Source organism: Colletotrichum gloeosporioides, assembly GCF_011800055.1.
Source record: "Colletotrichum gloeosporioides strain Lc1 chromosome Unknown consensus_63, whole genome shotgun sequence".
NCBI lineage: Eukaryota > Fungi > Ascomycota > Sordariomycetes > Glomerellales > Glomerellaceae > Colletotrichum > Colletotrichum gloeosporioides.
This window is the reverse complement of record NW_025544708.1, coordinates 533,880-561,638: the sequence shown is the minus strand read 5'-3', so window position 1 is coordinate 561,638 and position 27,759 is coordinate 533,880. Positions and strand designations below refer to the sequence as shown.

At 47.7% G+C, this 27,759-nt stretch overlaps 9 protein-coding genes across 9 annotated transcripts; 3 read left to right on the top strand and 6 right to left on the bottom strand.

Moving 5' to 3' along the window:
- Nucleotides 1–290: 290 nt before the first annotated feature.
- On the bottom strand, nucleotides 291–1,205 carry GCG54_00003316 (uncharacterized protein; the record flags this gene model as incomplete). Its single annotated transcript, XM_045403389.1, has 1 exon — nucleotides 291–1,205. One exon carries the CDS (start codon nucleotides 1,203–1,205, stop codon nucleotides 291–293), a length of 915 nt encoding a protein of 304 aa, XP_045261670.1.
- Nucleotides 1,206–2,953: 1,748 nt separating this feature from the next.
- GCG54_00003315 (Metal homeostasis factor ATX1) lies at nucleotides 2,954–3,383 on the bottom strand (the record flags this gene model as incomplete). Its single annotated transcript, XM_045403388.1, has 2 exons — nucleotides 2,954–3,120; nucleotides 3,296–3,383. The coding sequence occupies 2 exons, from the start codon at nucleotides 3,381–3,383 to the stop codon at nucleotides 2,954–2,956; spliced, it is 255 nt and encodes an 84-aa protein (XP_045261669.1).
- A 988-nt stretch (nucleotides 3,384–4,371) lies between these two features.
- On the bottom strand, nucleotides 4,372–6,513 carry GCG54_00003314 (Transcription factor 25; the record flags this gene model as incomplete). Its single annotated transcript, XM_045403387.1, has 1 exon — nucleotides 4,372–6,513. One exon carries the CDS (start codon nucleotides 6,511–6,513, stop codon nucleotides 4,372–4,374), a length of 2,142 nt encoding a protein of 713 aa, XP_045261668.1.
- Nucleotides 6,514–7,508: 995 nt separating this feature from the next.
- GCG54_00003313 (Protein sum2) lies at nucleotides 7,509–9,540 on the bottom strand (the record flags this gene model as incomplete). Its single annotated transcript, XM_045403386.1, has 4 exons — nucleotides 7,509–8,891; nucleotides 9,096–9,336; nucleotides 9,394–9,429; nucleotides 9,524–9,540. 4 exons carry the CDS (start codon nucleotides 9,538–9,540, stop codon nucleotides 7,509–7,511), a joined length of 1,677 nt encoding a protein of 558 aa, XP_045261667.1.
- Nucleotides 9,541–10,699: 1,159 nt separating this feature from the next.
- On the bottom strand, nucleotides 10,700–11,638 carry GCG54_00003312 (uncharacterized protein; the record flags this gene model as incomplete). The annotated part of the gene is made up of 1 exon (XM_045403385.1): nucleotides 10,700–11,638. The coding sequence occupies one exon, from the start codon at nucleotides 11,636–11,638 to the stop codon at nucleotides 10,700–10,702; it is 939 nt and encodes a 312-aa protein (XP_045261666.1).
- A 1,916-nt stretch (nucleotides 11,639–13,554) lies between these two features.
- Nucleotides 13,555–14,641, top strand: GCG54_00003311 (putative enoyl reductase; the record flags this gene model as incomplete). Its single annotated transcript, XM_045403384.1, has 3 exons — nucleotides 13,555–13,591; nucleotides 13,687–13,911; nucleotides 13,974–14,641. The coding sequence occupies 3 exons, from the start codon at nucleotides 13,555–13,557 to the stop codon at nucleotides 14,639–14,641; spliced, it is 930 nt and encodes a 309-aa protein (XP_045261665.1).
- Nucleotides 14,642–14,866: 225 nt separating this feature from the next.
- On the bottom strand, nucleotides 14,867–15,625 carry GCG54_00003310 (uncharacterized protein; the record flags this gene model as incomplete). Its single annotated transcript, XM_045403383.1, has 1 exon — nucleotides 14,867–15,625. The coding sequence occupies one exon, from the start codon at nucleotides 15,623–15,625 to the stop codon at nucleotides 14,867–14,869; it is 759 nt and encodes a 252-aa protein (XP_045261664.1).
- A 7,545-nt stretch (nucleotides 15,626–23,170) lies between these two features.
- On the top strand, nucleotides 23,171–23,800 carry GCG54_00003309 (uncharacterized protein; the record flags this gene model as incomplete). Its single annotated transcript, XM_045403382.1, has 1 exon — nucleotides 23,171–23,800. One exon carries the CDS (start codon nucleotides 23,171–23,173, stop codon nucleotides 23,798–23,800), a length of 630 nt encoding a protein of 209 aa, XP_045261663.1.
- A 1,248-nt stretch (nucleotides 23,801–25,048) lies between these two features.
- On the top strand, nucleotides 25,049–27,670 carry GCG54_00003308 (uncharacterized protein; the record flags this gene model as incomplete). Its single annotated transcript, XM_045403381.1, has 2 exons — nucleotides 25,049–25,120; nucleotides 25,187–27,670. The coding sequence occupies 2 exons, from the start codon at nucleotides 25,049–25,051 to the stop codon at nucleotides 27,668–27,670; spliced, it is 2,556 nt and encodes an 851-aa protein (XP_045261662.1).
- Between the last annotated feature and the right edge of the window lie 89 nt (nucleotides 27,671–27,759).

Sequence of the window (27,759 nt, the reverse complement as noted above, 5' to 3'; positions counted from 1 at the left end):
CAGAGGGCACATGATCAAATACCTTAGCCATCCCGCGTATCTCGCTGTGCCCTGGAGATTCCCCATACGAAGCCATGTGTGATGACGAGAAATGATGGGCCAGGGTAGAATTACGAGATGAACGACCGGCATTGACCGGCCTTTATTATGTCCTATGAAGCAAGTGTAATAAGGATATTATGGACTGTCCGTCCAGAAGAGTAAACGACTGGCCATCGTCAATCATAAGTCATAAGCCCACTGCCTCTCATCTACAGACCATATCAAAAGGCCCAAAAATGATCGACCCCTCATACCAGAGGGGTGGTCTCGGGTTGAACGTCCAACCGCATAAACATACCCTTATGCTCGATGCTCTCCTCCCACCAAGTCCCCATACCTTCGTCAACGGCAAAGCCCATCTTCTCCCACATTTCCACGACCTGCTTCTGCGCATGCACGCACACCAGTCCCTTCCACTTGGGCACCTCCTCCGCTGTCGACGCCCCGATCTGCTCCAGGCCCATCTCCTTGATGCTCGGGTCGAAATAGCTCGGTTTCTCCTTCAACCAGGCCAGCACGGTGTTCACAAGCAGCAGCGAGATCCGGTGGCCCCTAAATCCTTCAATCACGGCCAGCCTGCCGAGCTTCACGTACGGCTCGATCCCGTCGTGCAGGTCCGTCGCGCGGTCCGGCCCTGCAAACGGCCGCGCCGCCGACGACCGCCTCTCCTCGCCGACGTGCTCCGCCGCGCCCACAACGCCGTCCTCCTTGACGGGGCTCTTCATCTCCTCCTTGGCCGTCTCCACCGCCTCGCCGTCGCCGCCGGCCCCCACCTTGATCTCCTCGAGCTTGCCGTCCCAGTAGACGCCCCCGTCCTTCGGGTGCGGGTCGTGCGGGAAGGGCACAAGGCGGATGGTGCCGATGGGCGTGGCGCGGGTGCTGCTCCGGCGCGGCTTGACGATATTGCCGTCGCCATCGAGGACCTCCTGCTCGACGACCTTACTGACCGAAGCGTACGAGACCCAGTGGCACGCGCGGCTGTCGTCGGCGTCGAACTCGTTCTCTGCGGGCACGCCCTGCTCCTTCACGAAGACCTCCTCGCGCACCTCCATGGCGTCGCAGAACAACTTCGGTATGGCGGCGGGCTGCTCATCGTGCGCGCGGCCGCGAATGTAGGCGTCGAGCCTGGTTGGCTCCAGGAGGGAAACGAAGGGCGTTCCCATGCTGGCGGTGGCTGGTTGGGGAGTTTTATTTTTGTTTTGTTTGCGAGAATACGTTGCAGGTTAGGGCCTGGGTTTGAGTGAGATGCGACGAACAGGTGTCTTGGGGTTCGCTTCCAGAAGTAGGTTCTTCTTATGTCTTGATGCGAGTTTGAAGTCAAGCTCAAACGGACAAGACGTCAGGAGTGTGTGTCCTTAATGGCAGCTTCAGGTTTTCAAGTCTGGAGAGAGGCAACCTAGAAGTCTCGTCTCATTCCATCAAGCGCAAGAGTGAGGTTAAGGCAGGCACTAATAAGAGGGCAAGTGCAAGTGCGCTTGACAGGTGCAGGAAGGACACACACAAGCAAACAGAAAAACGGGGAAAGTACCCCCGCCACCGAGTCTAACGTAGTCAGCCCTGGTCGTCATCCGGGAACACTTGGACTCCTGCTCCCACCATCCAGAATTTGCGACGCATCCCATGTGCTCAAGGTGTCGTCCATCTTCCCAGCAGGAGAAAATTCTAAAAATGCACCCAGCCGCCGATACATGGGAATGGGGCGGGGTTTGCCTGTGGTAGAGGGCATGAAATGACGTTTGTAGGCACACCTCCCCCGGTCCCCCGGGTGGCGTTCAAGCCGCCGATCCAAGCGGCGTGTGTGGGGACCCTGTGAGGACCGGACTCCGGAGGAGCAGTTGGTCATTCGTGAGTTGGCTCACCTTTGCGTCCATCTGAGGTTTCTCAGGGTCCTCTGCTTCACGTGTGCTTCCTGCATGTGTGGACTGAAAAACAGGCTATTGGACAAGGCATCAAGATCGACGCGCGAATCCGAGGGACCATACAATGCAACATCGACGGCGGCGAGCTTGATCTGGCATCTCGGGCAGTAGCCCTATCACCATTGCAACTGTCTGAATGTGCGGCGAGACAGGGTCCAGCTTTGAGAGGTGAGAGCTCTTTGCTTGGCTTCGTTTCGGGGTGCGTCCTCGGATATCTTGATTCATTCCCTGCCTATTCCCTGTCGGATTACGTCTTCCAGCACCGGAGCAATTGTCCGTATCTCGGGGCCGGCTACGTGGTTGATTTCTCTTCTTGTGGAGTTGTCTCTTTGTTTCCGTGTTGTGCACACCGACATTAGAGCTTGCATGCAACGACTCTCTCATCACTTGTCAGTTTGCAGTACTTCGTAGCGTATCAACCTCATAACATGTAGATAGTTGAGTGGCTTCGTGTGGCTGATGAGCAGCACATATCAAGTTCGACTGCAGGCATACATCAAGGATCAATGTTCAAGGTCACATCCTGAAGAAGACGTGGCACAAGTCCAGAAAAGGCAAGAATCCGGCGAAGAAGGGCGATGAAGGCTTCTTGGGCTCAATAGTAGACACTCTTGGATGCATTGGTCAGCAGCGTGGGCACCAAGACGATGCGGCGTCTACAGTACCACAATTATCGGAACATTTTCATGGACCACGACTTCATGAGTCCTAATCCATCGACCATGCACGAGTCCAGTCACATCAACAACACGAATGTAGGTCCAGCGTCAACCACAGACTTGTCCGCAACGAAGGCATCTCTGCCTCTGTATTTCGCATGCGTGAAAAGCACTGTACATCGCCCTAGAGGCAAGGTAGTGTCCAAAACCCGGAAATGTAACTCCTCGCACAAAAAAGGCTTTCCCAGCAGCAGTAGTAGCTCATCCTCTCGGTATCAAACTCTCCCCCATATTCCTGCCCGCGCGCACCCTTCCCAACGACGGAGAGAAGGCTTATGCGGCAGCAACCTCGACGCTCTGCTCAACACCATCGGCACTGCCAGAGTTGACCTTCTTGCCGGTCTTGGCAATGGTCTGCAGGACCTTCTCGTAGGGCAGGCTCTCCTCGGCGACGACGGTGGCGGTCTGGCTGTCGAGGGAGACCTCGTAGGACTTGACGCCTGTTGGGAGGAACCACATGTTAGCGAACATAAAGCTTCAAATTTTGTCCAGGAGGACGTGTTGCGAGCATCGCCAGGATTGCCTCTGGTGTCACCGCCGTTTTTGCGCCAGGACACATGTGCAGCAAGCACCCAGTGAAGCACGGAACATGCTCTCTCGGCGAAAAGCACTCACCATCAAGCTTCTTAAGAACACGGTCGACGGCACCGGAGCAGCCGCCGCAGCTCATGCTGACGTTGAACTTGTAAGTGTGCTCAGACATTTTGATCGTGGGTGGTTTCGAAAAAGGATTCGGGAGAGTTGGTGGTTGTGGTTTGTAGATGGGAAGATGTTCCGGAATGGCGTTTTTGGCGGGGTAGGATAGCTAAATAAAAAAGGAGGGGCAGCGGCTCTGTGTGTAGGTATGGTCTCCGCTGCACTAGATGACGGACAGTTCTTTCTGACTTCGGAACAAAGGGGTATCTCGGACTTGACGACGTTTTCTCAATGAGACGAGAAGGAAGGGACGACGTAGATTATATATCCATCCCAAATCAGCATTATTAATTACCGTGGAATTGCATACCTTCCACCCACCGAGCGCTTCAGCCGTCGATGGCGCAAGAGCTCCCTTCAGGTCAGGTAAGCACACCTAATACCCGAACCAGCGCCCCCAGCCCCCCGGACACCGGCATCAGCGCTCCAATCGGCCGTCACCCCCCGAAGGTCTCGTTCTGAAACTTGCTCACCTCCAGCATGGCTCTCGCCAAAGAAAGAAGAACCAGTTCAACAAAGTGTCTGTCCCTTTCCCCTGAAACGTGCCCCATTCCCGCCCGTACCCGTTGAGCGCATTTCATTTCACATCATCGCCGCCTTTCACACCTGCAGCGTCCCAAGGTCCTGCCCCTGAAAAGCCCCTCCCCTCCAGATCGACGGTGCTTGTGCAGCAAGCAGCATCTCTCAGTCCCGAAGCTCGGGAAAGCTCAAGGTGTCCTTTCTTTTCCCTCCCACCATGGTTGCCGCGCTGCGTCCAGCTTCCCTCCATGGATGTCGCGTGCGGTCGAACCCGTCTCGGGTAACTGACGGGGTGCAGGGGTCCGTGTGCAGATGAGCCCGGGTCTTCATGAGCTGGGCAACGGCAAGTTTTGTCGAGATTCAATGTGTCAATGGAACTGTTCCATGCAAGTTTGCTGCTCTATTTATCTAAGTATACTACAGAGGAGGTACAACTTTTCAACAGGTCGGCCGAGCAAATCCTCCAGATATTCACTCTAGTGGAATCCACCGGGCATCCGGGGCTCGCTGTCCTCGACGTCCTCATCGGCGTCCACCAACGGCGGCAGCTCGTCGTCCTCCGGGTCTGCTTCCTCGTCATCGTCTGGAAGCCCGCCCTGCCACCCGCCAGGTACCAGGGACGCCAGCAGATCCGCAAGTCTCGCCACAACACCGGCGGACGGCGGCTGACGTCCATCGCCTTCCTCGAGATCGTCATCATCATCAACGACAAAGTCACCCTCCCACGCATTGCCCTCACCATTATCGTCGTCATCAGGGAACGCACCCATCATCTCTCCGGCACCAGCCCCCGCCGCACCAGCACCGCCCATCACAGCGGCCCGCTCCTGCTGTCTCCTCAGCATGTTCATGAGCTGCCTTTCTTGAGCCAGCATATCCCGTTCGCTTGGTCCGCTGCGCCAGGGCATCTGTGTTCCCTGACTTGTGAAGATGTTTGACTCCTTCGGCGGCGGCAGTGGGTCGAAAGCGTAGTTGGGCTCTTGCGTCAAGATCGACCTCGGGATGCCGCCGAGCAGACTTGGCGCATCTTCAAGCCACACCCATCTGGCCGTCCGAGTATCTGGTTGCCTGTCTTGCGGGAGGCTCTCTGTGGGCTTCTTCGCAACCTTGACGGCTTCCTTGAGTACTTCGATTGCCTGCGTGTTGTTCCAAATGTCCTTCGCCTGGTGCACATAGAGCCGTGTCCAGAAATCGCGGTCGTCAGTGTCAGGCTGCACAGCCCAGAGGGGAGGGGGCGCCTCGAGATTGAGTGCTTGGAAAATGGCACAGTACAACCACGGAAGGCGCTCCATACCAGCCACAGCGGCCGTCTTTGCACCTTCAAAATCACCGAGTTGCAGTTTGGCCAGGACTAGCGTTTGCGTGATGTAAGTGTCGTCCGTCTCGTCCGACACATACTCCGGGGTGTTGAGGAAGTCCACGAGCCACTGCGCCTGTCGCGCGCGGATGGCAAGGACGTGGATGAAGTATTTCATGCCGTAGGGGTCGTTCGGGTTCAAGCCGTAGAGCAGTTTTGCCCACTCTAGCGCTGTCCTGTAGGTTCCCTTGCGGACCAGACTCTTGAGATATGTGTACCCGGCAAGCCAGAGCTCGCGGTTCTCTGGGCGACGGAAGTCCAACCGAGCCTTGCCCTGCTCCAGCTTCTGGCGGAAAGCAGACGTCGTAGCCCGGCCAAATGTGAATAGCGCCCTCTCGCAGAGGTCTGCCGCAAGAGCCTGGTTCTGATCTTGCACGGCAACCTTGCTCACCTGAAGCAGGGTCGAAATATGGTAAGGGTGTCGCATCAGCAGCTGCACCAGCTGCATCGGATCACCCAGCTGGACGCAGCTGAAGAACATGATCTGCACATTATCGTAGGCTTGCTCGTGGACAAAGGCGAACTCCACGAGACCGTCCGTGCCCTTCTTGATTTCCTTCATGACTAGACCGACGGCAGTAGCACGGGGCCAAGTCTCCTTGCCCTGAATAAAGACGTTGCGCCGCAGTGATATCTCAGGGAGCTTCTTGCGCGGGTCGCCTCGGAGAGCAGTCTCGAGGTCCACGCCCTGATTCGTGTGTCGCTGCGCTCTTCGTGCCGCCTCCAGCTCAGCCCTCTCCTCTTCCTGCGCCGTCTGAATAGCTTCCTTTCCGAACAGCGCGCGCATTTCGTTGATAGCTCGGAGGTACTGGGTGTTGATCTGCAAAAGCTCGTCGACGTCGCGGCTCCGCTGCGCAAGGTTGGCCGCGGCGTTCGACTCGTCCTTGCGCGCAGCGCTGAGCTCCTCAAGCGCCCGGTCAATCTCGTCATCCTTCTCATCTTCCGACTCGTCCTTGCTCTGCGCTGCCTGTTTCTTGGCCTTCTTCTTCTTTTTCTTGTTCTTCTTCTTTGCTGGCTGCGGGACGGGTTCGGGTTCGGGCTCAACCTTCGCCTCCTCCTGAGCATTGTCGGGTTTTTCATCCTCATCATCGTCGTCGTCGTCATCGTCGTCGCCGCCTAGGGCTGCGAACAAGCTCTGGCGGGGCTTGATAGGCGCGGGTTCAGGCTCGTCATCTTCGCTGGACTCTTCGGCCGCCTTCGTCTCCTGGAGCTGTTCGAGCTCTCGCTGCTTCTGCAGCTTGCGAAGCTGACGGCTCGACATTTTGACGGGTTTGTAGAAATTTTCGTGCTTGATTTTGTGCAATTGAGGCAAATGCGACGAATGGTATGGAAGTCGAGGAGAAAGATTTGTGCTGGCGGAAAGGCTGCTTGCCGTAATGCGTCACGCCGAAGTGCCAACATGACGTGTGGCGGGGTTAGGCGGGGCAGAAAATTGGCCTACCTACCTTACACACATCTCAAGGTAGGCTGCAAACTCTTGTGAGGCAAAACCAGGTGAACCTCGACTCAACCATACATTTCGGCCAGTAGCATTGCACGAAATTGGGGGACGCACAATGGATCGTCCAAATAAATCGCACTGACGACTTCATCCTCACTGCATCTCCTCGTTGTGAGTCGTTGATTATGAAATTGTGCATAGACCTTCAGGGCGAGGCAACGCCTAGCATCACGAGAGAAACTGTTATCCAAGCACGGTGTGGCATTTCTCAATGGCGGCGACTAACAGTCTTTGTATTTTCTGCAAACGAGGCTTAAACTCCGCCTCTCTTGCTTGTTGCCTGTTTCTAGGAGTGCCACCAAAAAAAACTTGCCGCTTTTCCGTTTCGTCATTCCATGTCGCATGGATCTCTCCCTCGTTCTTTTCCTAGAACTTAATGCTTGCCACCACGCCTGAAATCCCTTTTGTCGTCATTCGCAATCATGAGACCGCAGCTCTTGCGGCTACCACTTGCCAAACTCCAGCCGATCCCATGCGTATCAAAATAGCAGTCCTATGATTCCTGCCCTTCTGGCCAAACCAATAAGGGACTTGCCAGCCCAGTGCTCCCGTCGCCAACGGAATCCGAGAAAACCCGATAATCGAGGGAGTGATAATACATCATAGAAAGTGTTGTGAAAGGAACTCCTTTCAGTATCTCCATGCAAAACTGAATGATGTCCATAGAAATCATGAACTTTTCTTCGTCGAGTCTGTGGTTTTCACTCGGCGAAGCCACGCGATCTGACCGTAGACATCCGAGTCGCATACTGCTCCTAGTTCGCAGCCGGAGGGGTGGCACCTTGGCCGCCACGGCCGCGGAATCCACCTCTTGTACCACGACCAGCATAGCCACGGCCTCGGCCACGACCTCTGCCACGGTAGCCTCGGTATCCACCGTCAACGCTGCCCTGGCCGAAGGTTTCCATATTCTTGCGTTGCTCCTCGCCGCGCCATTCACGACCACCCGGCTTCTGGCCGTTGTTCTCGGCGCGGTCTTTGGCTTCGCTAGAAATGTTGTCGAAGAATGACCGCGTCTTGTTGTATGCAATCGGCGGGTTAGCACCAGTCGTCTCGACAGCGGGCGCCTCGGGCGCAGCTCCGTTGGTTGGGGTCTCGCCCAGAGGAGAGCCGGCGATGGCTTCCTTGACCAAGTCGTCCTTGTTAAACTTGGCGTTGGCTTGAGCAAAGTCGAAATCCGCATCGGGGACGTCGACCTTGGCCTGGCCCTGTCCCTGTCGCCCGCCACGGCCACGGCCACGTCCACCTGCGGGCGTAGTCCGAGCAGCATTGACTCTCATTTCGTTGACCTTCTTAGTGAGGTTATCCATGGCGTTGCCGTTGCCCTGAGGGGGCGGGGCGGAGACGGCAGCGGCGCCAGCATTCATGTTGGCCATAGCGAGAGCAACGGCAGCCTTTGCGGCCTCGGTGGCATCTCTCACAGTCGCAGCCGTTGGTGCAGCGGCGGCTTTGGGCGCAGACTGAGCAGCGGTGTTCTCGTTAATAGGAACAGGGAAGGCCTTGGGCATGGACGCAGCCAGAGGAATGGCAGGCTGAACACGCGCAGGGTTCTTAGGTCCCGTCGGCACAGGCAACTCAACAGGCTTGGAAGGGCCAGCTGCGTTCAAAGAAGCAGCCGTTGCCTTGACCTCGGCAACCGAAGGCTTCGACTCGACTGGCGGTGTGGGTGCAGGGGCCTGCTGGAGGCCAGGCGGAGGAGCCGCCTTGGGCTCACTCGGAGCTCCCTGTGCCGCCGGGGTAGCGGGCTTCTGCTTGTCACCAGCAGCGCCGATCGGGGTAGGCTTCGCCTCCTGGGCGCCGGGCGCACCGCGGTTCTCGGGGACCTGGCCGGGCGCACCACCGGGGCCTTGAGGGCCAGGAGGACCACGAGGGCCGGGGGGTCCAGGAGGGTAGTTGTAGTTGTTCCACCCATCAGGTCCGGGAGGGAAACCTTGGCCGGGAGGACCAGGAGGAAACCAGCCTGGAGGAGGAGGGTAAGGCATGCCGCCCATGCCAGCGCCAGGCACACCAGGGCCGCCGCGCCCAGGGGCAGGTCCCCATGGCCCAGGAGGCGGGTAGAAGTTGTTCTGGAAAGGAGGCTGACCGAAGCCAGGTGCCGGCGGCGGTTGGTTGGATCCTTGTCCAGGACGAGGGCGAGCCTGAGTTTGGAACATGTCAGCTATGTCCAGAGACGAAAGGCATGTGCATATTCCAAGACAGGGTAGAGCCGTGAGTCAGAAGGAAGGCAACGGAAATTTCGACATCGTTTTTGCGCTTTTCCGACGAGACGATAATTTTTACATCCGCAATACTTCATCATACAGGCGTTGTCAAGGAGGGTGGGCAAGAAGGACAAAACTTACGTTGACAATAGCCGGGTCCTCGGGCATAGCAGGAGGCTTGTTCTCCTTGATAGCCGGGTGGTCCTCGATCCTCAAGTCCTTGACATCGCTGCCGCGGAAGATGATGTAGTCGTAAACCTGATCGGAAGGTGCTATCTCTTCTTCGGGTCTACTCCTTCGACCCTCGGTGCCGAAAGAGCGGACATTTTCGAGCGAGACGGTGGACTCGTCCGAGTTGATCTCGTGCAGAACGCCGACATATCTAGAGGTGATGAGCAAGGGGACTGGGGAGCAACGTGGACGTCCACCAAGTCCTTACCGAATGTCGCTTTTGGAGATGAGGGAGATGCGAGATCTAAGAGAAAGGAAGTTAGCGAAATAAGTGAGATTGCGCGCATTTAAAGACGCGATGGGAGTGGATCGGGGGCGTGGTGGACAGGTCTCCGTACCCTAAGAATTCTGACATCTCGGCTGTGGGAGGGGTCGCGTAAAGCACGCAACGAAGCTGGTAGTTGCGACTGCGGAACGATGGAAATAGAAAAATGAAATCAAGTTGCGATTGATGCGCTGCTGGGTAGAATGAGGAAAAAATACAACGCGAGAGGAGGATGCGCAATGGTATGGGGGGATGGAATCGGGGGGGTGGGAGTGGTGTCGAGAGGAGTGAAGAGGCAGGAGAGCGAGTAGGGGAGGTTTATTTGTGTGGAGGAAAGATTTGACCAGGACGGACCACTGAGCTGTGAAAGAAGCCTGGACGTGGAGTTTGAAAGGACAGAGAAAGCGAGAGGCTGAGGTCTCCACCCCTCACCCGACCGCATTTGGACGGAGCGCTCCCACTGGCTGCTGCCCGTCTGGTGTGAGGGTCCGGCTGAACTCTGGATCAATACCTTACTTGCTTGAGCTCACAGCTCCTGCACCTTGGCTGAGTGCGGGGAGAGCTTGCCAGCTTCGGATTACCTCACCTCACTTTGTATTGAAGCTTGTTTGAGGACATTGATGTCTACGTCGGTCTTTTGTCTACGTGTCTTTGATAAAGCTAAGGCGCGCTGCTTTAAAACAGACAAATGCCGGAGGCCACCTCACCATAAAGCTAAAGGCTCTTCCAATTGCGCTGACTTTGCACTCATGCCAAGTTTGCTAAGTGCGCCTCTTGTTTGAGGCAATTCTCGGCCTGACTTAAATTCAACTTCCCTCTCTCAACCCACACCAGCACGTCAGTAGAAGAGGATCAGCAATTGTCATCAACCACTCAAAACCGAGGGAAATGTTTCTCTCATTGCTACGTCGCTAGGATTCCGATATAAGCTGACCCTGAGCTCAATAATGTTGCAAAACCGTACTCCCTGGGCCATCCAACCGGCCACTCACAATCAAACCGTTCTCGCTCTGTGGCGCTGATACGCCTATTCCGGGATGCTCTGTAAAGCATATAGCCGCTTCTTTTTGCTGAGATGCTGCTGGTAACGCCGCTTCTTTTTGATTAGATGTTGCTGGTGAAGCTGCTGCCAGTCAAGCCAAGCATCGTAAGAATTCTGTTCGTGTCCAACGGTAAGTTGCCAAAGCATGGCTCCTCGCCCATCAACCAGGTACCATCCATGTTCCTCCCATCCCCCTCTTACATGTTCCTAAACATATCTCTCAGTGTTCTTCTCGTCGCCCGCGTCGATCAAGTCCTTGATCAGCTCTTGGCACCGCTCAGAAAGCTCTTCGAGTCTGATCTGCTGATCATCTGAGGCCGCCGCGTCCTTGTGTACGCCGTTTGATTTTCTTGAGTCTATCGGCTGAAACTCGTTTATTTGGTCTGGGGGAAGAATTTGCTTCTTTCCTTGCTCGTTCCTCCTATCCCCATGGTTTTTGAAGTCGTTAGGAGTTGGCCAGTCTCGGAGGTCCTTGGTGGAGCCGGCATGCCAGTATATCTGCGCATTGCGCCTCGGGAACAACTCGCGCGATGAAAGCTTTTCGCAGGGCAGAGACGTGTTCTTGTTATTGCTTACTCGATCATCCGTTTCCTCTTCGTCATGCTGCTTCTTCCACGCAATGTGTTGCTTGGCTTTTTGCAAATTTTCTTCTCTGAGGATCATGTATTCCGAGGCAGTTCGGGGGACACAAGGAGAATTAGCCATGCGCCTATATTTCATCTGCTCCATTCCCTTCTCGAACATTTTCATCTCTCCGTAGTCCTTGCTAGCCCAACTTTTGGAATTCGGATGCGCGACGGCTAGAGTTACCGGTTGCTGATGTGATCTGCCGAAATGGTTCCGATTCACTTCCTTCTTTCTATGAGCAGCAGGGCCAGTCGGAGCGTTGGGCGGTGGCCGACTGCCTTGGTTCTGTCCGCGAAATCGATCGGCTGCCGGCCCCTTAGGCGCATTGGCCGGAGGCCGGTTTGCTAGCGATCGTTTATAGGCATCTCGGTCAACGTCGGTATCGCCATCAAAATTTGAAGGTGAGGTAGGCCAAGATTCATGATGGGCTGAAATCGGAGAGCTGTCGTCCTGGTGGCGCTCGAAGACTGGCGCGGAGGCAGCGGCGATGGTGTCGGGATGACTCTGTGACTGGGTCATGACGACGTTGGTGTCCGGCAAGCACGCGATCGGATTGATATGGGCGACGCGACCTCGCACAAAGTCGGGGGCCAATGGTGTGATGTTGGGAAGGGAATCCGTATGGATAGGTGGTACCGCTGGGCGACTCCCTTCGTTCTACAAAGGCATGCCGAAGTTGGTGGATATTAATACGATAAGAAGCGAATATGTCGACTGCGAGGGGAAGAGGTGGCGAATAAGGATGGAATGGAACGTCGAGGTAAGTCAGCGCGCCGCGCAGAAAATTGATGGACAAAAAATGATGGTTACGATGAGAAAATCCGTCGGTGATGCGGGCGGATGCAGAGCGTTAGGTTGATGTTGCGAAGAAAGTTCGACGGAAACGTGGGGGTGTAGGCAGTGTACCTACCTGCGGACAGCCTCGCCGAGCGTCTACTTTATGCAAGGCAACTACGAGGCAAGAGGTCGTCACAAAGGTTACTGGCGAAGCGAGAAAAAAGCAGGTCCAGGACCGGTTAAACAACCTCTTCGACTCGGACCAAAGCCGACCTCAGGGTGAATATTGAACATTACCCAGAACACTGGACTATTCCGTACGTATTACCCCTGAGACTTTCCGAGCGAGACTTCCAGAATATTGATCAAACTCAATAGGACGCAGGAACTTGTCTCGACCTCCTGGTCCGCTTCGGCCAAACAAGGAAGACGACGATAAAGGAATTGCTCCATGAGCTGACCATATCCAGAACACGACCCAAAGACCAGCAAGACCCATTCAAAGCCACTTGTTTCTAGTCACAAAGGTACACGGAATACACTCTGTCTCTGGCATAAGTTGGGCGGCAACGGTCAGGAGGAGGTTGGATTTGGAAGCGCAATACAGATGATTACGGGCAACCTTGGAAATTCACACAACTCTTTTTGCGCACAGAATCGCGAACTTTCTAAATCTGGCTCGAGGGCAAGTTTTGTCTTTTCTGCTTGCAGATTCAGCAAGGTTGCGTAGGGGAAATCGTTAGGGAATTTGATCGAGGCTGGGGAACCGAGGCATGGAGAAGCCCATACCGACGTCGTCGACACGCGGCACCATTTTGCCTGGCCTTTCGAAGGTGCAAATGCTGTTTTCTAGGGTACGTGATCCCGATCAGTCAAGGTGCGGAAGTTGCTAAAGCCAGCGCAGTCCAGCCCCCAGGGCTAGGTGCTCTTTCCGCAATAGAGACACACTTTCCCGCACCTTCCTGCCTATCCATCATACCGGCAGCATACCTACTGGGAGCTTTCAGTCTCATTGTCAAGGTCATCATGAAGGCGCTCAGCCCAGCGACAGTCTTCGATGAGGCTGACATGTAGATCCCACACGGGGCGTCGTAGGCTCCACCGTCGAAGGCCACACCGAGATTTTTCGCCCTCTCGACCTCAGCTTTTGCTTCCAACTCCGTTACGACGTCTTTCCGCTGCAGTCTATCTAAACCAGTTACCAGCTAATTGACACTGTTTCTAATGTTCAAAACAGCCCCTATTCGTAACTTACGCCACTCTCATGAAATAGTGCGGTGGCTTTTGGGCTGGGCATGTATGAACTCGTTCTTTGGATTTATTTGTCTGCATATAATAGCTTATCTATATGAGTCTACAAACCTTTTTTTTTGTGTGCCTTTTGCAATGTTCACCGTGATCAATGAGGTCGCGATGCCCTCAAACCTTAGCAATTGGTTTAACGCATACATGTGTTAATTGAATAGGCGGGATAAGTGCGCTTTCGGTGCGACCCCACACAAGCCGAGGTGTCCATGCAACGGCCGTGCTTCAAGCACTGCATGGTTCCCAACGAATTCGAAGGCCCCCCTCCAGCTTCAAGACAATCCTTCAACCCTACCACAAGTGCAGCTCGTACACACCGCACTCCAACACTTCTGGGGGAAATTATCACCACAATGGCCGCCAAAATTACGCTCAAGTTGAGCAGTCGCTGTAAGTATTGTCTTTCTGTCTCCTGTTCTGAGCAATTCGCAGATTAGAAGCCCCCTTGTCTAAAAAAGAAAAATAAACTTACACGTACCAAATAGCTCCCAAGCAGCCCGTCAAGAAGCTCCCCGAGTCGATCGAGATCTCCCCCGACACCACCGTTGAGGATGTCAAGAAGCTCATCGCCCGTGAGACGGGCTTGGGCGATTTCAACCGCGTTGGTCTCTTCGACCCTGCCACGCAAAAGACTCTGAAGAACCGCAAGGCGCAGATTGGCACCGAGGCCGCCGTGATGTCCGCAGGTCAGGTTCTCGTCAAGGATCTCGGTATGTCGAAGCTTCACTACCTGCCCCCAAACCCCTCAATCGCTAACGAGTGGTTACAACAGGCCCCCAGATGGCATGGAGCACCGTCTTCGTTATCGAATACCTCGGCCCTCTCCTCATTCACGGTGCCTTCGTCGCCCTGCGCCCCTACATCTACTCTGGCGCCTCCAACAAGTCCCTCTCCCCGACCCAGCTTCTCGTCTTCGCCATGTTCCTCGGCCACTTCATGAAGCGCGAGTACGAGACCCTCTTCGTCCACAAGTTCTCCGCAAACACCATGCCCATGCGCAACATCTTCAAGAACTCCTTCTTCTACTGGGCCTTCTCCGGCCTCCTCTGCGCCTGGCACATCTACTCCCCGACTTCGCCCACCGCCCTCGCCCGCAACGACGCCGTTGACGTCCTCGGCACAATCGTCTTCCTCTTCGGCGAGGCCTCCAATGCCCTCGTCCACCTCAACCTCGCCAGCCTACGCTCCCGCGGCGGCACCGAGCGCCAGATCCCCCGCGGCTACGGCTTCTCCCTCGTCACCTGCCCCAACTACATGTTCGAGATCATCTCCTGGATTGGCGTCGTCATCGCCTCCCGCAGCTGGGCCGTCCTCCTGTTCATCGTCATCGGCGGCGTTCAGATGTCGCAGTGGGCCAAGGGCAAGGAGCGCGCCTACCGCAAGGAGTTCCCCGAGACCTACAAGAAGAAGAAGTTTGTCCTGCTGCCCGGCATCTTCTAAGCGCCTCATTAGGTGCGAGCCCGAACTATGGACAAAGCATGCCTGCCCTGGCCAGGTGATAATACTGGCGACCTGACGAAAAGTTATGAGATGTATTATGAAGTTCATACAAGACATATAGACCAATAATCCAGGCGCAAAGTCGTTACCGCTGCTTCCGCGTGTATCTCGTCTCGTTAAGTGTCATACGTCGTAAAGTGGTATCGTGTCCCGTTCAACCCAGCCTCAAAGCGTCGAAATAGAAGTCGTCTCAGAACCCTTCGCATTGCTCGATCCAGCCTCAGTAACACTCTGACTCGCCTCGGAGCAGTTCTCGTGGCTCCCATCCAGCTCCATCGCCCCCTCAACCTGCTTCCCCTTCCCCTTGCCCTCGTCGCCCTCTCCCATCCTCACATCCCCATCCTCGCTGCCGCTCCAGCTGCCGCTCCCACTCCAACTCCCGCTCCCGCGACTCTCACAGCTTCCCTCCCTAACCAACCGGAACGTCTCCTCCAGCACCAGGAAATCCCTCTCCAGCACCTCAGCCCAGTTCTGCACGTTCCCGAGCTCCTTCACCCGCCGTGCCGCGTCGACAGTGAACTTGGCCAGCTTGTCGTTCTCCTTGCGCAGCGCGTCCGTCGCCTTGACCACGTCGCGCTCCTGCTTGTCCAGCGCCGCCGCGTTGGAGTGCAGCATGCGCGCCCGCGTCTGCAGCTCCCCGTCGAGCATGTTGCCAATGGACGCTACCACCGCCGCGCGCGCCTCCGAGATGTGCTGCTGCTGGTCCTCGGAGGGCAGCGTCTGGTGGAGCTGCTGCTGCTGCGGCGCGGGGCCGGGAGGACCCCCAGAGACGGAGGTGTTGCTCGACTGCGACTGCTGCGGGCGCGCCGCGCTGGAGACGCTGAGGTGCTGGGATGTCGTCGCGGTGCTTGTTGACGATGCCGGAGCCGGCGCCGGCGGCGGTGCAGGGGTCCTCGCTGCGGAGGACGAGGATGAGGAGAACATAGTGCTGGGGTAGGTGGGCCGGTAGGAGGGACTTTTTTCCTTTCTTCTTGTTACTTCGCACGCGTCCGCGTTGGTAAGCAGAGATATCCGAAGTTGCCGTGCCGCGATATGTAAGCAAAGATGCGCGAAACGTCCCGGGTGGCTGGACGTTCGCGAGACAGGAGAGGAGGGGAGTTGGATCTAAAGTAGTCCTACCTATCTAGATCGGGTAACTCGCGGTGTGGACGAATCAGAGCTTGCGGGGGAGCTTTGGCTGACAAGTCCGCATGGTGGGGTCGTTCCTAGTGGGGCCGGGACCGTCCCGACGGTCCCTTGTGCGAGACGGTAGTCGGCCGGGCCCGGGCCCGAGGCCCGAACCCCAGCCTGAATCCCGCCTTTACGTAAGGGATCAGCTACACTACTTTATAGCTAGGCGCGCCTAGCACTTATAGCTAGATTAATTAAGCTACTTCACGTAGGTTATAAGCCCTCTAAATACCTAAATCTATCTACTAGATAGTGAGGTTATTCCTAAGTAGCTATTAAGACTCTAACTTTATAGTCTAATAATTACTATAGGGTAATTAATAAATTACTAAGCTACTAGAAGTAATATTTCTAAATAGAGGTTATAGCTATTATAATATATATCTCCTACTTATAAAATCTCCTTAGCCCCTAAGTTACTAAAATTAATAATTATTTAATAATTACTATAGTTATATAGTAATAATTACTTAATAAATATCTAATAATTATTTATAACTACTTCTTAAACTTCTCTTAAACTATTAAATTAATTAAACGAATTAATATATCTTTAATTAGTAATCTAACTCTATCTTTTTTTAGCTCTACTAGAAGGGGATTATTTTAGACTAACCCTCCCCTTTCTTCTACTATAGACCTTATAGCTAGAGTAGTTATATAGAAAGTAACTAGTAAAAGATTAGATCTAAGAAGTTTAATATATAATATTATTCCTAAGTTAATTAAAGCTATAAACTTTAAACTATAGGAGATTAATCTTAAGAATATTTTTAAAGTAATAAAATTACTCTTCTACTTAATAGCTAAAAGGATACTAATTAGATATAATAGAGATATAGTTTTTAAAGAAAATAAAGTAGTAATAATTAAAGATCTAAGCTCTTTAAGTAATCTAATACTTATAGGTTTTATACTTATTAAATAGTTATTTATAGAGAAGATCTAATATAATCTCTTAGAAGAAATAATTAATAATAGTTTTTCTATTATAACTTTAGCTTTCTATATCTTTATTAAGACTAAAGAATATACTTAGAAGTTTAATAAACTAGCTATAGGTAAAGTTTATAATAATTAGAATAGAATAACTAGAATTAACTATAGTAATACTAAGGATTTTATATAAGATCTTTACTTAATTTTTAATAAACTAAATAGTTCTAATATAAGCTTATTAATTATAGCTCTTATCTATAGACTTATCTAAGGTTTTAGATATTTTAATTAAATTAAAATAGACTCTATAGAGAATAACTTTATTATAAGGATTTAAAATTATAATAACTTCTTATAAGAACTTAGAGGTTTAAATAAAAAGGAATAATATAAATAAACCTCTTAAAGTATTAAAGCTCTATTAACTAAGAAGAAGTTTACTATAAAGAAGTAAACTTAAGCTTTTAAGTTTAAAAGTATAGAACTATAAGATTTATATATTTCTTATAATATTAAGTATTTTAAAACTCTTTATAAATATAAAATATATAACTATTACTATAAAAAGATAATATTATACTTAGATAAATATAATAATTATTCCCTTAGATATTATAGGTATTATACTTTAGTATATAATAAGTTTAAATATATTAATAAACTACTAATAACTTAGTAATTAATAATATAGGTATTTACTTTAGTATTTACCTCAAAAAGTTAAACTTAAAATAGTATCTTTAGAAACTTTAATATTAAATAGGATATTAACTAATAATCTAAGGCTTTTATAGATACCCTATTAGCCTAAGTTTAGAAGAGAACCTTTTTATTATTCTTAGTAGAAGACTTTAGAGTATCTAATCTATATTTTAACCCTTAATCTCTAGCTAAAGATTTATATAAAATTATATATATATAGGGAGTTAGGAAGTAACTAATAAAGGAATCTATATATTTTAACTATAGTTTTATTAGTTAAGTTATAGATATAGAGACTAATAGTTTCTTTATATATAATACTATTAAGGAAGTTAATAAAGAAGAAAATAATAACTAGAAAATATAACTAAGTTAATATATTATATCTATAACCTTAATTAGGAGGATAAACTCCTTTATACTAGATATTAGTATTAGTAGATATATTCTTAATAATCTCTCTATTTTTAAGGAACTTTAAGATCTCCCTTAAGGATTAACTATAAATTATATAAGTAGAAAGGACTAAATTAGCTAAACTATTAGTATAGCTAAAGTAATTACTACTAAGCTAAGTAGTAAAAAAACTACTTTCTAACTATATAGTACCCTCTATAAACCTTATAATATAGTATAAATTATTAATATTAATCTTCTTTAGAAGATAGGTATTTATTTTAATAGTCTAGATAATACCTTAGTTTATAAAAATATATCTAAAACTATTACTAACTTTAAATAGGATATATAAGTCCTTTAGCTTTAAATCTATTCTTCTAACTAAGGTGATAAATTTAGCTCTCTTAGGCTAGATTACTAAACTTTTTATACTTATCTAAAGTATTTATCTAGAGAAGTAACTATTACTACTATAAGAGATACTAATATAAACCTCTTTAGAGTACCTCCTATAAGATATAAGTATTATATCTACCTTATAGTAAAATTAATATAATAACCTAATAATAAATAATAAAAATAACTAACTTAGGTTTTTTAGAGACTTTAGATTAACTTCTTAGAACTAATACTATAAGGTTTTAGAGGTATTACTTATAGCTTTTATATTATAGAAGCTTTTTTAAATTATAAATAGTTCTAAGTATTTAAATTAAAGAAAGATATAGCTATTTAGCTATAAAGCTAGTTTTTGAGAAAGATTATAATAATAAATAGTATTATTTACTTCTCTAAAGTTATTATAGATAATAATATAGCTCTTCTTAAAGTAATAGAGCTTTTTACTTAAAAGTAAGGTTTTATCTTAGAAATAGTAATACTTTACTCTTATTAGTAGAATAGGGGGGTAGAAAGCTTTAATAGGGCTATATAATAAAAAGTATAAATAATATATATAGAAGCTAGCCTTTCTAAATCCTTCTAGCTTTAATTAATAAAGACTTCTATAAAAATTAGTAATCTACTATTTAATAGTAAAAATAATATTAGTCCTTATAAAAAACTAATAAATACCTTTAATATATCTCCTATTATAAGAAAACTATATATATACTATCTCTACTATTAAAGTTACTAAATTTATATTTATATTTACTTAGATAGCTATCTATATATAAAAGGGTAGAAGATAAAACTTAGAACTAAACTTAGAAGATTTATAGGATATAATAACCTCTATAGTAATATCTTCTATATTCTTATTAAAAAGACTAATAATATTTAGTAAGTAAGGGATATAATATTTAAGGAAGATAAAAGAGAGCTCCTCTTAGTTAAATTTAATAACTTATAGCTAAGAGAAGAGGTTAAGCTAAAAACCTATAAGTATAGTAATAAACTACTAACTATAACCTATAAAGCTAAGTCTTAGTTTTATAATTTAAATATAAGGTTATACTATTATATTTATTCTACTAAATAAGAACTACTTTAAGAGGAGGTAGATAATTTATATTTAGAAGAAGCCTAAGAATTAGAGAGTAATAATAAATAAGAATAGGAAGATAAGCCTCCTTAAGAATAAAAAGAAGTTAATAGAAAGAGGGGTAGTTTATTAACTCTAAATTTAGAATTATATATATTAATATAAAATATTAGTACTATAAATATATAGGTATAATTAATATTAGAAGAAGATTCTCTTCTATACTAATATTCTCTTACTACTCCTCTAAGTTAGAGTTCTCTTACTATCCCTTATTAGTAATAGAGTTCCCCTACTATATTACTATAGCTAGGATCTTTTATTATTTCCCTCTAAATACCTTAACTAATATAAAGAAAACTAAGGGGAAGATTAAGAAGTAGTAGTAGAGGCTTTACTCTTATAAGATCACTAAGAGTAGCTACTTCTTCTTTTAGTTAAATAACCTAGATACTTAAAACTTAGGTATTATATAATATAAAGAAGTTTAATAAGGAATTTAGTAAAATAGGGGTTATAAAGATTAACTTAATTAATAATGAAATAGACTAAGAACTAGTTACTTTTACTTTCTTAGCGTCTAATCTATTATAGGCCTTTAGTTTAGAGATTTACTTACCTATAACCTTTAAGAAGTAGGAGGTAATAGAAGAAGGACCTCTAAAGTTAGCTATTTTTAATACTATAAAGACTTAAGTTAAAAGCTTATAAAGGATAGAATACTAATAGTTTAAAAAGCTCCTAGATAGCTTTAAATATCTCCTAAGTAAATAAGTATATAATAAAAAAGTTATTATAGATAGAAGACTTAATAGAGTTAAAGTAAAATAGGTTATTTATAGTAACTTTTAAGATAAGAATAATAAGATAGTTTATACTACTATTATTAATTTTATTATTCTATAAGTCTTTTTATTAATTATAGCCCTTAAAGATCTAAAACTTTACTAAGTTAATATAGTTATAACTTTCTTAAATACCCTTATAGGAGATTATAATATCTTTATTACCTAACCCTATAGGTTTAATAATAGAACTAACTAGTTCTATAGACTAAAAAGAGCTCTCTATAAACTAAGAGAATCCTCTTTTCTCTAGTATAAATAAATTATTACTATCCTTAAGTAATTAAGGTTTAATTTACTCCTAAAAGAACCTTATATTCTTATTAATAAGGATAGTATTATAATATTACTTTATATTAATAATATACTTATTATTATACCTAATATTAAATAAGTTAATAACTTTAAAAATAATTTATATAACTTCTTCTAGATTAAAGATTTAAGTAAAGTATAATAGTTTCTTAGGTTTAAAATTATTTACTACTAAAAGATAAAATAATTTTAGATCTTATAGACTAAGTATATTAATAATATATTAATAGAGAAGGGTATTACTAGATATAACTAAGTTCCCTACCCCCTTAGTAATACTTAGTTACTAAAGATTATAGAATAATATAAAACACCTACTAAGATATATAAATATTAAAATAATCTAAATAAGTTATAATAGATTATAAATAGTATATAACTAGATATTATAATACCTATAAGTAGGGCTACTAGAGATTAATAATATACCTCTAAAAAATATAATAAATTACTAAAATTAATATAGAGATATCTCTATAGCTTATAATAACTAGTACTTTACCTTAATAGTTTAGGTTATTCTATTAATAACTTTAAATTATTAGTATTCTATAATATTAGTTAGTCTAATTATAAAAGAATAGGTAAGTTAATAACTAGCTATATAGTTATATATAGAGGAGTACTAATTACTTAGAAATTAGTATTATAATTATTTATAGCTATATTAACCTATAAAACTAAATAGATAAATCTAATACTTAGAGGGAAGGCTTTATTATATATTATAGACCTCTTTAAAAGGATAAATATCTCTATTTAACTACCCCTCTAAGTATATATAGATTCTATAAATACCCTTAATAATTATCTATTAGGTAAATAGTTACTTAAACTATACTATATTAAGATTAAATATTACTAAATTATTAATAATATTAGTAATAGAGACTTTAAGATTAATTATATCCTAACTTATAAAATAATTACTAATAGCCTTACTAAACTACTAATAGTAGAGAAGTATTATAATTTTATTAGAATACTAAGTTTATCTAAACTACTTATAATTAATAATAAGTCTTAATCTAAAGATAATATCTTAAAGCTTAATTTTAATTAAATCTATATATTTATTTATTTCTTTTATATATAATAACTTTATTNTCTTTATATCTTACTAACTAATTAACTTTTATAGTTAAACTTTATATTATTTTAATTACTTTAATTTACTCTTTTTAATAGTTAAATTATTAACTATAAAAGTCTCCTATATAAGAAATTATCTAATAATAAAAGCTTAAAAAGTAATTAAAGACTTTAACTTTACTAAGTTATAAGTTTATTACTAAATTAGATATCTTAGTTAATATTTATCTATATTAAAAATATAATAATACTAACTACTAAAAGAGATATAAGTTTAAGTTTAATTTACTTAATTTTAATTAGATTTTAAAAGTATAAGTTAAAATAAAAATAAAAAGAGAACTAAACTTTATAGTATCTTCTAATAATTATCTTAGTTAATTAAGTTTATATAAAATATTAATATATTTTAGAACTAATTCTTATAAGAATCTATAAACTCTATTTATTTTAGAGTATTAAACTTAATTATAAAATATAAAACTTATATTATTTAATTAGTATTAAGAAGTTAACTAAACCTAATTACTATAAATTTAATTTAAACTTAAAACTTTAGGGTTAAGTTACTAGTTCTTTTAATCTAAATCTATATAATCTAGAGGTAACTAAACTATTAAACTATATAGTTTAAATTTATATTAAGGTTATTTTAAAGTTAGTGAGGGTTCTATATTATAATTAGTATATAACTAAAAATTAGGGGTTAGAAGTATTTTAAGAAGTAAAATAAGATAATAAAGTTAATATAAAAAAGAAGGTATAAGGGAGATAGTTAAGAATAAAGCTAATAATTATATAATTAATCTAATTACTACTTTAGGATAAGAATAGCTTTATAGGGTATAGGAGGTATTAGTTAAAAGGGGGGTATGAGATAGTAGTTAGCTAAACTTAGGCCTAAGGCCTGAACCCCAGTTTAAATCCTACTTTTATATAAGGGATCGGCCACACCACTTTATAGCTAGGCGCGCCTGGCGCTCATAGCTAGATTAATCAAGCCACTTCACGCACCTTGATATCGGCACCGTGGGGCCTGGTGCGCTTCCTATCAATTGTTTAGCGTGCCTTTGTCCAATATCACAGAAATTCGAGAGCTTTGATTGCACATCGGAAGTACGTCGCTTTGTGTGATCCTCCGTTCTTGAGACACCTCACGTCAGCACTTGCCGTTGCCCGACTGCTGTCTGATAGAGCGTTCCTGAATTGCCTAGGAAGGACCAGCAAGCCAGACAGGAAATGGCTAGGCGACAGCCTCATTACGAAATTTGAAGCTTGTCGGCCTTGATTCCACGTCCTATCCAGGGTGGGGTCGTTGAGCGGCACTTAGGACGAAAGATCTTCTGTACTTTGGTGTCTCATCCGAGACAGTAGACAGTGGTCATGAATAAATAGAGGAGAACTGCCCGCGTGAATACAATATTCTCGAATTCTTCTATTCATTAGATCATTATTTGCTCGTTTGTTTGCTCAAAGTTATTCTTTTGGCCCTTTAGGAAAAACACATACAACACCGCCAAGATGGTTTCCCTCTACAACGCCTCCATTCCCATGATGATCAAATACCTCGGGAACCTCAAGCTCATCCTCACCAAAGCCGAGAAGCACTGCGTCGACAAGGGCCTCGACCCCCAAGAAATGATCAAGTTCCGTCTTATCGCAGACATGCGAGGGTCCGTGATCTCCCTATCCACCTGTCTACCTACCTGCCCACCCACCTCCCCGCAAAGCCCACCCCTGACTAACATCACCCCTACCCACAGCCTCGACTACCAGGTCCAGTCCTGCTCCAACACCGCAAAATTCATGGCAACCCGCCTCGGCAAGCAGGAGGACGTCTTCTTCGCAGACGACGAGACCACCTTCCCCCAGCTCCAGTCCCGTGTCGACCGCACCGTCGACATCCTCAGGGCCATCCCGCCCGAGTCATTCGAGGGCAAGGAGGACGCCGAGGTCATCCTCGAGTCCAAGATGGGCAACTTCAAGTTCACGGGGTACACATACGCAATCCAATACGCGTGTCCCAACTTTCACTTCCATCTGGGTTCTGCGTACTGCATCCTGCGCCACTTGGGCGTGCCCTTGGGGGCGTTTGATTACCTTGACTCGCAGAAGGACTTGTTCATCAAGGTGGACAAGGCTTCTTCTTAGCAGGGTAGGTAGGTTTTGTTAGTCGCAGGGTAGAAAGAACAATAAAATATTAGCAATCATACAGATTCCACTTTCTTGGGTACTTGAAGATTTCGGGCCGGATAATTGAACGGTAGAAATGTATGAAAATTGGTAACCCAGGCCATGGAAGTCCGTGATTTGTGTGAAAAGGGACGTTATGAAGCATGTTGCTGACGTCCCAAGTTGTCGTATTCTCGGCCCTGATGCCTCCTCCTTGCCAAGGCTCTTACGGGCATTCATTCGCTCACCTTTTACATCCATGGATGTTTCCTTTTATTGCCTTTAGCTACTCCAAACGTCTCTCTTACTCGTATTTGTAGCTCTTTCTGTTGGTCCTTGCTCATTCTATCCCGCAGTCTGAACCTCCCGGCAGTGTTCGCTAACCCATGACTCTATAGAACCAAAGAGGTAGGCTTTTCCGGAGGGCACTCGTCAGAGCGCAACTACACCATTTCCCATTTCTATGACTTCCAACAAGCAGACCCACAGGCGACGTAGCAACGCGAAAACGAGACAGCACCGCCTTTTCTTATTCTCGTCCCTTACGCTGTTTGATCTCGCGCAGGGGATACCAAAAGGTGGAGATCTAGACGGAATATTGACGGCAAATACGAAAAAGCCGAGGAGATCGCGTAACGGCAGGAACGGCACAAACTGCCTCCACGACTCATGGTATGCTTTACAGAATGTAGAAAACATGCATATCCAGTTTGGTATGCGCTAGAAAAGTTGCTAAAATAAGTCTCTTGGCCCATGAAGTGCCCAAAATGGGAAGACAATACATAGCCGAGAGCTCGGCAAACCGAAATCCCCGTCTGCTGGCGCTGATTCAACTATTCTGATATTTACATGGCACTATGTAGTTGTACCTTAGACCTTGGCTGGTACAGATAGACCTACGCATGATCTTATCCCCCTTGATTTATCTTCAACCTTCTTGCTGCTATGTAAAGACTAACTTTGACGGCACCGCCTCTCTCATTCTATTTGATGTGATTGCTCTGTGAGAGGTAGACATTTGACGATCATGAAGCAGCTTTGCTGCTTCCTCTTGACTCGAGAACAGATGTATAAATGTTCCCAAGCGGACGATGGGTAGGTCAGTTGGGCTAACAGCAACAGGTCTTTCAATACACTCTTTAGGCTCATCACGCCGATTACGCCAATAGCGCGAATTACATTCATTACCATTGTCATTCCTTATAAGATCTGTCTTTCCCTTTCGACATGAAGTCATTGCTATACAGTACCACCCTGGGTGCCGCAATTTCGGTTGCCTCTGCAGCCCAGGTAGACTGGGTAAGTCCCAAACAGCTTCGCACAAACATGCCTACCGTTCCGCCAAGGTTGACAGTACAAATATAGACAGTCGGCATGCGCATGCATGCGTTCATGACCAAAGCAAACCAATGCCCCGAGACCTACGCCGACGCCGCCGCAAACTCGACATACCTCCCGGTCTTTTCAACTGACAAAAGCGTCGTCGCGGGCGCCGAACAACCAGCAAACGCAGGCAAAACATTCTACTTCACAAACGGCTTCCACACCACAGCCGGCGAGCGCTGGGACTCGGCCACACGCACCGGCATCCAGAACGCCGAGCCCATCGCGGCGGGTGGCGGCTGCTGGTCCATATCCGACGACCAGGGCGCCACCATCACAACAACGCCATGCACGTACGCGGATAACCAAACATTCTGGGTGGAAGCCTGGCGGGCGCCCGCAGCGTCAGGGCCCTTCCAGATCGTCAAGCAGGGCCTCGACCGGTTGGCGGTCCCGGCCAACGCGGGCGACGCCATCGGGTGGGCCGAGTCCGATGACGTGTCCGCTTTCTGCTTCTACGAAGCCGAGTCCGGCAGCGTCGTCCGGTCCAGCGAAGCGCGCGCCGAGGACCGCGCGTCTACCATCGCCGGCGCGGCGATGCCCGCCGGCCCCGTGGACCTGATCGAGCTCCCCGGATGTATGGCGGACGACGTCACGTACGCTCCGCGGAGCATGGACTGCCTCGTCGCAAAGACCGCGAACACCGTCCCGTCCAACTGCAGCGCGACGCCCCAGTCCAGAGACTGCGTGCTGCACCTTTTCCCGGCCTTCTGCGGCGATCTCCCCAAGACCGCGGGCCCCAATGCCACGCAGGTCGTCGCTGACGATGCCATCGAGGGGTGTTTGAGGCGTATAAGTCAGGGCCCCTGCGTCGCGAACCCCGCGGGAGCCGCATGTCTGTCAGGCCTGTTCCCTGGCATCGTCTTCGCAACCGGGCCCCCGCCATCCCAGTCCTCATCCCAGCGTATGCGCCGGAGCTATCCGCGAACCTCCCTACACCGACGCCATGAGCTCCTCCTCCACAGCCGCCAGAACGCCCGAGATCCTCTCTTCGGAGACCCCAACGAGAGCTGGCTCCCGGCCGAGGACCAGTTCTGGGTTGGCTTCGCAAAGTCCATCATCAACTCGGCCGTCGACTTCGTGACGCACTTCGACGACGACCTGCGCGAGTTCCAGGTCACGCTCTGCCATGGCATGGTGGCCGTTGTTGACGCCCTCAAGGGCGACCTCGCGCCCCGCGTCAAGAAGGGGTGCGACACCCTCTGGCGCCTCCACGCCGGCGAGGCCGTCCCCAGCCTCAAGTACCAGGGCGACCTCGAGAAAGCCGGGGGAGTGACGGCCGAGGTGGTTCAGATCCTGGCACCCGTCGCCGATGCCGTCGAGGCTGCGAAGGCGCTCGGGGCCGGCAAGTATCTGCCCGATCTGTTGGGCAAGTTCGTCCCCAAAGCCGTTGAGGGCGGCCAGGTCTTGGAGGCCGCGAGCGCCAACGGAGGCAAAGCGGTGCGCATCTACAAGAAGGGACCCAAGGGCGACCCCGAGGTGTTCAAGACCACAAAAGATGAGAAGGTCGCGCTCGAGGACATTGAGAACAACGGCTTCCTCAACTGTGAAAAGATTGCCCGCGGCGCCAGGAAGAAGCGCCAGGGCAGCCTGCTGGGAGACCTGTCGGACCTGGACCTGAGCTGCGACTTTTCCACCTTCGCAGACAACGTCGACGAGGGACGGGCGAACTACGACAGCGACTCAGGCTCCGACTCGGAGTCCGACTCCGACTGGGAGTACGAGCCGCCGGCCGCCATACCGGCGCACGTCAAGGCCGAGGGCCTGACCGCCGAGGAGTCAACGCTCCTCGCGGATCTCAAGAGCAAGTGGGACGACTCCCGTACGGGCGAGCGGTACATGCCTGACTTCGCCGACCCCGACCTGCAGTCCTTTCGCACTCGCATCGAGGCCACGACAGACGTTGCCGAGCGCAAAAAGGTCGTCCGCGACTTCGCCGCCAAGTACAAGCTCACGAGGTCCGAGATAGGCGCCTTCAAGGCGTGGGCGGACCTCTATGAGATACACGACAGCGCGCTGAAATCCGCGGCGGCCAAGATCCCGCCGTTCAAGGGGCTGGTGCGACGGACCACCGCGCTGGACGATGCGACGATGACCATGCTCACCGACTTCGAAAGCGGCATCATCAGCAAAGGAGACAAGGGGGTTTACGAGATTCGCGACCTGGTCTCCAACGTGCAGAGTCTGGGTCTGGGAAGCAGCGGTGAACCGCCTCGCAAGTTCCTGGCCTCGAGTGCGGGCCTGACGGAGAAGACGTGGTTCGGAGGAGATAAGATGTTTGTCATCCAGTCGGAGTCGGGCATGTACATATCGCCGGGCGTCTTTGATGCCGACGAGTTGTATGAAGTTGATTTCCTTGACGGGGTGTCAGGACGGATGAAATTGTTGGGCTATGATGGCACGACGGAGAACAGTGTCACAACGCCAACAGTGTTCTACTTCCAGAACTTGCCTCAAGTCTCTTAAAGCTAAAACAGCGGATTAGCAGAGCCCTTTTCTAATGAATCACGCCTTTTCCACCTCCACTGAACATTCTCAAGCATTTGGAGCACTAA